The sequence below is a fragment of the Zootoca vivipara genome, chromosome 6 (assembly GCF_965207765.1).
Source record: "Zootoca vivipara chromosome 6, rZooViv2.hap1.1, whole genome shotgun sequence".
NCBI lineage: Eukaryota > Metazoa > Chordata > Lepidosauria > Squamata > Lacertidae > Zootoca > Zootoca vivipara.
In genome coordinates this window covers 16,248,619-16,260,253 of record NC_142589.1, presented here as the reverse complement: position 1 = coordinate 16,260,253, position 11,635 = coordinate 16,248,619, and the positions used below count along the sequence as shown (strand labels likewise).

At 46.9% G+C, this 11,635-nt stretch overlaps 1 protein-coding gene across 1 annotated transcript; it reads left to right on the top strand.

Moving 5' to 3' along the window:
* Positions 1-2,784: 2,784 nt before the first annotated feature.
* On the top strand, positions 2,785-9,545 carry ANKRD65 (ankyrin repeat domain 65). Its single transcript, XM_035119916.3, has 4 exons — positions 2,785-3,178; positions 4,607-4,835; positions 6,296-6,845; positions 9,030-9,545. Exons 1-4 carry the CDS (start codon positions 3,172-3,174, stop codon positions 9,495-9,497), a joined length of 1,254 nt encoding a protein of 417 aa, XP_034975807.2. The 5' UTR covers positions 2,785-3,171; the 3' UTR covers positions 9,498-9,545.
* Positions 9,546-11,635: the final 2,090 nt, after the last annotated feature.

Genomic DNA, 11,635 nt, shown 5'->3' with positions numbered 1-11,635 from the left:
TTTCAATGACTAGCCTTCTTCTCTTTCCACGGTTCATTTTGCATACCACAAATCCCTGCATATTTTACATAAACAAAACCATTCAGTATCCCATTATTACATCCATCAAAACTTATTTACACTGTTGAATTTATCTTAACGCTGCCAACGTTTTCAAGTGCACAAAATTTCCCCCCAGGTATTCATTAAACATTTTCCAATCTTCTCTAAACGTATGTTCTTCTTGTTCCCTTATTCTTCATGTTAGGTCTGCAATCTGCGCACTTCAAGCCGTCATGGCTTCCCACTAAAAATCTGGGAAACGGTGGTTTGTTGAAGGTGCTGAGGGTTGGTTTGTTTGTTAAACCACTAACTACGAAACAATCCTCGTAGCCCAGACTTGATCTGCCAGGCAGAGCTGTCTTGTCACTCCCAGAAAGCTCTGGATGGGTGACATGGGACCAGAGAGATGCCAACTTTAGCAGAACGAAACAAAACAACACCAAGAGATCTTGTTACAGACAGTCTAGCATGCTCCGACATGCCTCCTCGGCGAGGTTCTTCCTGTTGCGCAGCGACCTGCTATTCCTCGCAGCACCTGATCTTCTCAAAGGGGTCGTTCTTCAGGGCTCGGGTGCAGGGATGCAATAGCAGGGACATAAATCATTAACCTCTTTCCACTGGGGCCCAACAAGGTAACCTCTGGCATTCTGAGTGCCAATGCTCAGTTACTGCTGTTGTGGTTGTGGTTGTTGCCAGCTTACCAGCAATCAGGTGAAACAAGCTGCTTGTTTTGTTGATTGCCTCAATTCTCATCTGCTTGACATCCTACCCCAGTGGGATGAATATAGCAGCTTCAGGAGAGTCATTAATACCAGGGAAATGGCTTGACGCCCCCTCCTCTTCCGGTGCCCCTGCCCACACCAAAATCAAAAGGCAGAACCAGGTGCGGCGTGAAAGCTGGATTGCATCCTACACCATTAGCAAGTAAAAGCAGGACCTGATACTCGGTGATAGAGCCCACTGGCAGGATACTCCATCCTGTTCCGCCTCTCCCATTAGGGCAAACAGGACACTGCCCCACCAATCTTAGCCTGCCCATCTATGGTAGCCCCTTGCCTGCCTACCTGCCTTCTTACTCACAGCTAGACTAGGGGTGGCCCTGCAGATTGACAGTGTGTTTAAAGCATATCCAATGCACATTTAAAGCACCTCTCTCTCTCTCTCTCTCTCTCTCTCTCTCTCTCTCTCTCTCACACACACACACACACACACACACACACACACACACACACACACACACACAAATCCTGGGAACCATAGTTTGCTTATGGTGCTGGGAAATGCAGCACTGTAAGGTGGAAACTTACAGAAGCCGCATGTAGAATGCATTGCAGTAATCTGATTTGGAAGTTTGCAGAGAACGGAGTACACTATATCGTTTTAAAATATTAATTTAATTGATAGGTATTTTATTTCATGAAGTCTATAACGTGAAGGTTTTATCCCTAATTTTGTTCTGGAGCTCTTGAATTTGTCATGCCTAATAAAGGTTATTGACTGATTGGAGAATGGAGTACAGTAGCCAAGCCATCTCTGCCCCAAACAGCGTAGGGAAGCGAGGCACCTCTAGTGACAGTACTAACTCCGGGAGCACCCCCAAGCTGCGAACCTGCACTTTCCAGGGGATGCAACACTGTCCAGGGCAGGCCATCTCCCCACCCCCTGGGCATGAGAACTCAGTATACATAACACTTGTCTTTTCAGGATCGGTTACAGTCAGGAATATAAGAAGAGCTCAGTGGATCAGGCCAGCGGCCCATCTAGTCCAGCATCCTGTTCTCGCAGTGGCCAACCAGGTGCCTGCGGGAAACCCACAAGCAGGATTCGGGCACAAGAGCCCTCCTGCAATATCCAGCAAGTGCCATTCAAAATCAATTACTGCCTTTGACCATAGCCATCATGGCTAGTAGCCATCGTTAGCCCGGCCCTCCATGAATTTGTCCAGGCCTCTTTTGAAGCCATATAGCTTGGTGGCTTCCACTGCCTCCTGTGGAAGCGAGTTCCGTGGTTTAACTGTGCGCTACATGAAGAAGTGGAAGGCGGGTGGCGCTGTGGTCTAAACCACTGAGCCTCTTGGGCTTGCCGATCAAAAGGTCGGCTGTTCGAATCCCCATGACAGGGTGAGCTCCCGTTGCTCTGTCCCAACTCCTGCCAACCTAGCAGATCGAAAGCATGCTAGTGCAAGTAGATAAATAGGTACTGCTGCGGCGGGAAGGTAAATGGAGTTTCCATGCGCTCTGGTTTTCATCACGGTGTTCTGTTGCACCAGAAGCAGTTGAGTCATGCTGACCACATGACCCAGAAAGCTGTCTGTGGACAAACGCTGGCTCCCTTGGCCTGACAGCAAGATGAGTGGCACAGCGGCCCCATAGTCGCTTTTGACTGGACTTAACCATCCAGGGGTCCTTTATCTTTACCTTTTACCTTTACATGAAGAAGTACCTTCTTTTAACTGTCCTGAACAGTCCAACATTCAGCTGCATTGGATGTTCACACAGTCTAGTGTTATGAGGAGTGTTAGCAAGGAGAAGGATATTTTTTAAAAAATAATTGGCCCCCATGTGAAAAAGGTTCCCTACCCCTGATCTACAGTTTCAGAACTTCGACTTGGAAGAGCTTACAAATGTGCCCTAGGCGAGGAGCCAAGAAGTCTGTCAGGCCAATATCCTATTAACCATTAGCGGCCAGGCACCCCTCCCTCTTCTTAGAATCCATTTAGTCATTAAATAAACAGCTCTCAGTACACTCCAGAATGCACGGATCATAAGAAAACAAGGAGGCGAAGGGATCTGGCTGGCTGGCTCTGCTCCTGAACGGGCTGGATATTAACAGGGCAAAGGCTTTCAGGGTTCAAATATGGTCTGGTAGCCGGTTTCCTTTCCATAGGAATGGTCCATTTGTGTGTTCAATCGAAGCTTTGCTTGCACAAACAAATCTGAGAGTTGCCGCTCCGGGGACCCTCCAAGGAGCAGGAGAGAAGACCTTGGGGCATGAGGACAGCCGAGTGTTGGGGAGCAGTCGTACGTGCCTCCTCGCACTCAGAACACACTGGATAAGGGAAGCACCCACATTTTGTTCAGAAGCAACCTCAGAATAAACAAAAGAGCGCCAGTCGGCCGTGGAAGAGAAATGACTGGTAAGAAAAAGATTTCTCTCTCGCTCTCTCCATTAAGTGATAATGTTCTCAAAAGGGAGGTTCAGTTCCTCCACTCCCTCTCTCACTTTCTAAATCCAGTATGATGCCCTGGGATATCAGCAGGTCCCATGCTAGGCATGGGGCGGGGCCAGAGGCAACAGTGGGTGGAGCAATGGGTGTAAATTTTGCTCGTGTACAAGAGGCGAATATCTGCACACACACACACAAACAAACACACATCACCATTCTCTGTCCTCCAGACAAGCAAGAATAACTATCAGAGCTCAAGGACACATCCTAGCTAGGAGGGTGCAAAGCAGGGGCAGGGAGGGGTGTGGCCTTGGGGAAGGGGTGTGGCTTGAGGAGAGTCCCAGGGGCCAGAAAAAGAATCCTGGAGGGCCACCCTCTTGTATTAGGGCTACCAAGGCACCCAGAGACCAGGCTACACAGGGAGAGTCAATAGGATCCTTTCTGGCCCTTCCTGGTCTCTTTGCTCCGGCAACCAATTGCCCAAGCGCAAATTGGACAGTTTGTCGGCGCTGCCTGAATACCTAGTTTCACCCCCACTGACCACTGACATTTCCACAGCCCTCCTGGAAAGAATGAGAGCATCTTTTTTTAAAAAAAAAATTTTTTATACTTTTCAGGTTTATACATTTCACTGATTCTACAATCATTTTGACATTTCAAAACTTGACTTCCTTCCCCCTCTTTCCGCGGTTCCTTAAATTCATTTTTAATGCTGTATCTTCTTAATTTTCTCATTTATTCATCCACTCTAAATATATACTCTTATACAATAATCATGCCAATGTTCTTATCTCTTTACAATTTATCTGTAAATATTCATAAACCATTTCCATTCTTTGATAAAAAGTTTGTTCTCTTGATTTCTTATTCTTCCAATAAATTTCACCATTTCTGCATATTCCATAAGTTTTTTTATTCATTCTTCCTTTGCTGGGGCTTCTGCTTCTTTCCATTTTTGGCCGAGCAACATTCTTGCCGCAGTAGTCGCATACATGAATGAGTTTATATACAGTTTAGGTAGTTCTATCCCTATAATTCCCAAAAGAAAAGCTTCTAGGTTTTTTTAAACAAACGTTATTTTAAACATCCTTTTCAATTCATTATATACCACATCCCAGTAAGCTTTAACCTTCCTACAACATATGACAAAAAGAACCTTCTTTCTCTTTACATTTCTGACACTTATTTATTTAGATTGACACATTTCTGCCAATTTACTTGGTGTTAGATCCCATCAATACATCATTTTCATATAATTTGCTCTTAAACTGTAACATGCTGTAAATTTTATATCCATATTCCACAATCATTCCTATGCTTTCATGTCTATATTATGGCCAATCTCTATTGTCAAGATTGAGAGCATCTTAACGGGTTTCTTGTCCTCCCTCCCGAGAGGCACCAGAGGCGAGGCCGAGGCAGGAAGGAAATGGATGGTGCTGAGCGAGGAGGAGGATGCTGCGGAGGGGACCCTGACTGGGGAGCACAGCCACAAATTTATCCCTGAGAATCATCTGATCCCGACTGTTGTGCAACCAAGCTGGAAGGAACTGCACCAGGCGGCCCGGAATGGGGACACGCACCTGGTCAAGCAGCTGTTGAAGCAAGGGGCGGACACAGAGAGCAGGTGAGGCGAGAGGGGAGGGCCCTCTGCTGCCCCTTCTGGTGTCCAGGAGGAAGTGCAAGCACTGGGCCTGAGGTTGCGCTGCCTACCGTATGAGTCAGCAACGCTATTAGTTAAGAACAGGAAGGTCCAGCTTCCATACCCTACAACATTTCACTGATGAAAATAGGGACGTCCTATAGTATTATATCTATATTTACAGTCATACCTCGTTGTTACGGCCGCTTCAGGTTGCATGTTTTCGAGTTGCACACCGCGCCAAACCCAGAAATCCCAGAACGGGTTATTCTGGGTTTCGGTTTTAAACAGGTTTTAAAGCTTAACATTCGTGTCAATTAATTTTTGAATGTTCTAAATACAGTCAAACCTCAGTTCCTGAACGCTTCTGTTATCATACGTTTCAGCTCCCGAACGCCCCAAACCCAGAAGTAAGTGTCCCCGCTTTTGAACGTTTTTCGGAAGCCAAACGTTCAATACGACTTCTGCTTGAGTGCAAGAAGCTCTTGCAGCCAATCGGAAGCTGCGTCTCAGTTGTCGAACATTTCAGAAGCTGAACAGGCTTCCGGAATGGATTACGTTCGACAACCAAGGTTTGACTGTAGTTGTTTCCAGTGCTATCTTTCTAGAAGAAGAGGTGCCAGAGCTCACCGTGAACTTTTCCCTTGTTTTCTTGAAATGGCAATGGTGCCCACCTGAGATGTGCCAGAACTGAGCTCTCGTGAGCTCTGGCAAGGGGGTGGGGGAAGCAGCCCTGGCTGTTTTCAACAATTTGTTTCATTCTCCTTGCAAACTGCGTCGAGGTTGCTGTTCTGTTCTGTTTCACAACCGGAATAGCCTCGGAATGGCCTCGGTCCAGTATACCTGAAGGAGCATCTCCACCCCCATCGTTCTGCCTGAGGTCCAGCGCCAAGGGCCTTCTGGCGGTTCCCTCGTTGCGAGAAGCCAAGTTGCAGGCAACCAGGCAGAGGGCCTTCTCGGTAGTGGCGCCTGCCCTGTGGAATGCCCTCCCATCAGATGTCAAAGAGAAAATAAACTACCAGATTTTTAGAAGACATCTGAAGGCCTGTTGTTTAGGGAGGTTTTTAATGTTCAATAGATTATTGTATTTGACTTTTCTGTTGAAAGCCGCCTGGCTGGGGAAACCCACCCAGATGGGTGGGGTATAAATGTTGCTGTTGTATAAATGTTGCTGTTGTTGTTTAGTCGTTTAGTCGTGTCCGACTCTTTGTGACCCCATGGACCATAGCACGCCAGGCACTCCTGTCTTGTACTGCCTCCCGCAGTTTGGTCAAACTCATGTTCATAGCTTCGAGAACACTGTCCAACCATCTCTTTCTCTGTCAATCCCCTAGTGCCCTCAATCTTTCCCAACATCAGGGTATAAATAATATATTATTATTATTATTATTATTATTATTATTATTATTATTACCATTATTATTAATGGGAAACCACCCTTTCAGAGATGAGAACGGCTGGACCCCCTTACACGCCGCCTCTTTGAACGGCAGCGCCGCGTTGGTGAAGTTTCTCCTCCAGCGTGGAGCGATGGCCAACGCCAGCGATGCTTCTGGCTACATGCCTCTCCACTGCGCCGCTTGGAGCGGCCACAGCCAAGTGGCGGAGCTCCTCCTGCGCCGGGGTGCAGCAGTGGAGGCGCCGACCAACGGAGGCCTCACCGTGCTCCATTTCGCAGCTGCCAACGGGCACACCCTGGTGGTTCAGCTCCTCTTGGGGCACGGAATGGACCCGGCCAGCCTTGACCGCCGCCAGTGGTCGGCGCTGCATTGGGCGACGGCCAACAACCGATTGCATATTGTGGACCTGCTGACATCGCAGGGCCTCAGCCCAGATTTAGGAAGCAGAGGGAGTGTCACACCACTGCATGTAGCAGCCGAGAGCGGAAGAACGGAAGCTCTGAAGCTCTTGCTTGCCAAAGGCGCCAGCGTGAATGCTCAGGACAGCCTAGGGAGAACGCCGCTCTCCATTGCTACTAACAACGGCCATAATGAGGTTAGATTGTTTGTTTGTTTGTTTGTTTAAACAAAATAAAAAAAATCCTTCCAGCAGCACCTTAGTCATTGGTATGAGCTTTCGTGTGCATGCACGGTGGGAGCTGGTGGTGTTCTCCAGATGTTAGCCAATTAATTCTTATTGCTTTTCAAAGATTTTAACAAATTAACAGCAAATTAATCCAAATTTAATCCAAATTTTAAAGTTGACTTCCTACGCTGCTTCCATGATGTTTCTCTTCCCTCCCTTACTTGCTGCTCAATGTTACGTACTTCTCCTAATTCCATTTCATAAAATCATAGAATCATAGAGTTGGAAGAGACCACAAGGGCCATCCAGTCCAACGCCCTGCCAAGCAGGAAATTTCAATACTTAAAATATTTTAACATTTTATTATTCATTTCCCCCCTTCTTCATTTCCCATCAGTACATACCAGTATTTCGATTTCTGCTTAGACTTATATAACTACAGTGGTACCTTGGTACTCAAATGGCTTGGCTCCTGAACAAATCGGCCCCTGAACGCCACAAACCCAGAAGTGAATGTTCCAGTTTGCGAACGCTTTTTGGAAGCTGAACGTCCGACACGCCTTCTGCGGCTTCCGATTGAGTGCAGGAAGCTCCTGCAGCCAATCGGAAGCCGCACCTTGGTTTTCAAACCATTTCGGGAGTCGAACAGACTCCCGAAACGGATTAAGTTCAAGAACCAAGGTACCACTGTATTACATATTTGCAGAATGTCAAATAGAATTACTCTTCACTTTGTCAGCCCACAAAAATAATTGGTTATAAATCAATATTCCACAAATATTGGAATATGCCCTCCAGATGTTGGTGGACTACAACTCTCATGATCCCTGGTCACATTGGCTGATGAGAGCTAGAGTTTGTCCCCTTCTAAGGCTGTAAAATCTTTGAAGGGGACATGGTGGTGAGGAAGTATGGCTATCAGAAAAGCATCCTGTACTTCAGAATTTGCCCCATGAATTCCTATGCCCCACAAATAACCCAGAGATGCATTTTAATAAAAGCACACATTCTACTCATGTAAAAACACCAGGCAGACCCCACAAATAACCCAGAGATGCATTTTAAATAAAACGGCACATTCTACTCATGTAAAAACACGCTGATTCCCGGACCATCCACGGGCCGGATTTAGAATGCTATTGGGCCGGATCCGGCCCCTGGGCCTTAGTTTGCCTACCCATGCGCTAAGGTATGCACCTAGGCTAGGGGTCCCCAAACTAAGGCCCGGGGGCCGGATGTGGCCCAATTGCCTTCTCAATCCAGCCCACAGATGGTCCAGGAATCAGCATGTTTTTACATGAGTAGAATGTGTCATTTCATTTAAAATGCATCTCTGGGTTATTTGTGGGGCCTGCCTGGTGTTTTTACATGAGTAGAATGTGTCTTTTTATTTAAAATGCATCTCTGGGTTATTTGTGGGGCACAGGAATTCGTTCATATATATTTTTCAAAATATAGTCCGGCCCCCCACAAGGTCTGAGGGACAGTGGACCGGCCCCCTGCTGAAAAAGTTTGCTGACCCCTGACCTAGGCATTGGGGGAGGTTTTTTTTAAGCCAAACATGTATTGAGTACATACTCAAACTCAATCATAAAGGACATTCTTTTTATTCTTCAAAGAAGCTAAAACTTAAATTAGCTTATTTATCATTTTTTTCAGAAAAAGAAATAACAGCTAAACTTTAATTTAAAAAAATACAAACTTTAAAAAATGAAACACAAAACACCATATTTTTTTTTGCCAGGACTTTACAAAGATACATGATCTAACCAGATAATGAGCTCACCCCAACTGACCAAAGCAGATTAAGGTTTCTTCATCTTCCTGTCCTAGAGAATGAGCAAAAGGTGACGAGCAGAGGCAGACGCAGGCAGAAGAAAAAGGGTGGAATGGCTTCTACTTGAACTGCTTCCAGAGACAGAGGTAGGCAGAAGCTAAAGGTCAATTCCAGCCTTTTTCTTCTGCGTGCGTCTCTCTGTGTCTGCGTCCCTCCTAGTCGCTCCCCCTTAGTCTCTCCCCTATCGTGCAGGCCAGTTATGGCAGCTCAGGAAACCCCCCCAAAAAAAAAACATTAGAGAACTTGCGGCTAAAGTGGTGTTCCAGGGCTTATGTGAGTGCCTCGTGTTTGCTATAGTTTCCTCTCCGTTTCGCTAGATGGTGAAGCTTCTACTCCAGAGCCAAGCAGCTGTGAACCTGACTGACCGCTACGGCTGCACTGCCCTCCACAAAGCTGCGACCGAGGGTCACCTGCCAGTCGTCTCCTCCTTGGTCAGGGAAGGTGCTGCGAGAATCGATGGGAGGGACCACCTCAACCTGACTCCACTTCACCGGGCTGCCAGCCGCGGCCACGTCGCCGTCGCCAGCTTCCTCCTGGACGAGGGGGCAGACGTCGACGCCGCTGGCTGGCTGAGCAAAACCCCCTTGCACCTGGCTGCAGAGAAAGGGCACTTCCCTTTGATGGAACTCTTGTTGGCAAAGGGGGCAAGCCTTTTCCGGAGGACTCAGTGGAAGGAGACAGCAAAGGAGCTGGTCTCAGAGAGGGCAAGTCCTGGAGGCATCACTAGCCTGGATGAGCCTGGGCCACCTCAGTCTCCCCCCTCCTGTAACTCTATAGCCTCCTGACTCAGCCCTCCGCCTGGTCTGATCACATATTAAACGCTTGTCTTTTTAGTATTGTTATTTATGGTTTGATGTACAGAGGTTCAGTTGTAACATCAGTACTGCGGTACTGGTGGGTGGGTGTATGAGAGCCAGTCGGGGACAGCAGTTAAAATGTAATGATAATAATAATTTATTATTTATACCACACCCATCTGGCTGGGTTTCCCTAGCCACTCTGGGCAGCTCCCAACAGAATATTAAAAAAACACAATAAAACATCAAACGTTAAAAACTTCCTTAAACAGGGCTGCCTTCAGATGCCCTCTAAAAGTCAGATAGTTGTTTATTTCCTTGACATCGGACGGGAGAGCGTTCCACAGGGCAGGTGCCACTACCAAGAAGGCCCTCTGCCTGGTTCCTTGTAACCTCGCAGTGAGGGAAACGCCACAAGGCCCTCGGAGTTGGAGGACCTCAGTGTCTGGGCTGAACGATGGGGGGGGGGTGGAGATGCTCCTTCAGGTATTGGGAATCTGGGAGACTAGGGTTCAAATCCCCCCCAAGGGCATGAAACTCACTGGGTGACCTTGGGCCAGTCACCAGTCCATCAACCTAACCTACCTCACAGGGTTGTTGTGAGGATAACATGGGGAGGAAGAGAATTGTGTAGGCCTCCTAGAGTGTGAATGTAATAAATGAGGCTTCCTCAACCTCAGCCCTCCAGATGTTTTTGGCCTACAACTCCCATGATCCCTAGCTAGCAGGACCAGTGGTCAGGGATGATGGGAATTGTAGTCTCAAAACATCTGGAGGGCCGAGGTTGAGGAAGCCTGTAATAGATAAATAAATAAATGTGTAAGGGAGAGGCAATAGCTTTGCGTAGTCCCAGGCAACCTCTGGAGGTGAAGCCCAGCACCCCTGCCCCCAAGTCTCTCTTGCTGGCCATTGAGTCCCTCCCAAGACCACACCCTCTCTCCTCAAGCCACACCCCTCACTAACCACACCCACTCTCCTCAGGCTACCCCATCAGTGGCCCTGTGAGTGTTTTGCCAGCTAGGGCAAAAGATAGGTCTCTAGGAGAGACCCCCCCCCTTCCAACAGAAATCCTGGCAAGCTGCTTGCCACTCAGTGTGGCAAGATGAACGCTCTGGTCTGACTCAGTATATGGCAGTTTCCTATGGAGATATGTTAAATTCTCTAACTGGTTTTTGTGCTGATTATGATGATAGCAAAGGGATTCCCTGGTGGGGTTTGGGAAAGAGAATTGATTCCCTTTGCATTTAAAGGGGAACCTACCAAATTCACACTTTCCGGAACAATATGCAGACCAAACCGCAGGCATCCTTCAGAATTTGCACTTCTCTGAATTTTGCCATGCAGTTCTCCAACCAAGCAATGTTTACAAAAACACAGACATTACAGGAGAAAAATATATATGAATAAAATGTGTTTATATACAGATGTGAAATATATATGAATGTGTTTATATACAGATGTGTAAGGGGAAAATTTAGCAAAACTGTGTTTTTAGCGTGAAAATGCTATTGGATTTCCACGAGGATTTTTAAAATAAACAGATAAATACTGTAAATAGCAAATTGCTGCATGAATGTGGAAGACTGGGTTTAAGGTTGGGGAGATGGGAACTGGAGGATGGAAATGGACAGATTGGCCATACAGTACAGTATATGTCTGATAACTCAGTCAGTACAGTACTGTAATTTACCCCTCCGTCCATTTTTTAGTTAATTGGACAACATTGGGTTTCGGACGAAACAGTGACTCCACAGGTTAGGGCACTGAGGGCTCATTTTATGTCCTACCGTGAAACGTCGTGTCTCTAACGCTAAACGTTGCAGGGGACAATTTGCAGCTGTTTGGCACCGCTTTCAAGTGAATCGGATGACATCGAAAATTTGGCGAAAATTTGAATGTCACAGCTGCCTATGTTCTGCCTCTTCCCAAAGCATAAGCTTTTCATGGAAGGTAAGAAGATGAGTGACTACTAGCCATGATGGCTGGGAGGCAACCATAATCTGAGAAAAGATGGGTGTGTAAATGGTAAAATCCTCAACAAGACACATTTCAGACTACCGGTACATTATGCCAGACAGTCCTTTCAGTGGATCTGCTCTGACAAACAAACGCTGGCTTGCAACCCT

What these genes read in the sequence shown, in the direction of transcription:
- ANKRD65 (XM_035119916.3), top strand. An exon ending in GGGGCGGACACAGAGAGCAG is followed by an intron (nt 4,836 to 6,295) that starts GTGAGGCGAGAG and finishes CCACCCTTTCAG; the next exon opens with AGATGAGAACGGCTGGACCC. An exon ending in CTAACAACGGCCATAATGAG is followed by an intron (nt 6,846 to 9,029) that starts GTTAGATTGTTT and finishes CCGTTTCGCTAG; the next exon opens with ATGGTGAAGCTTCTACTCCA.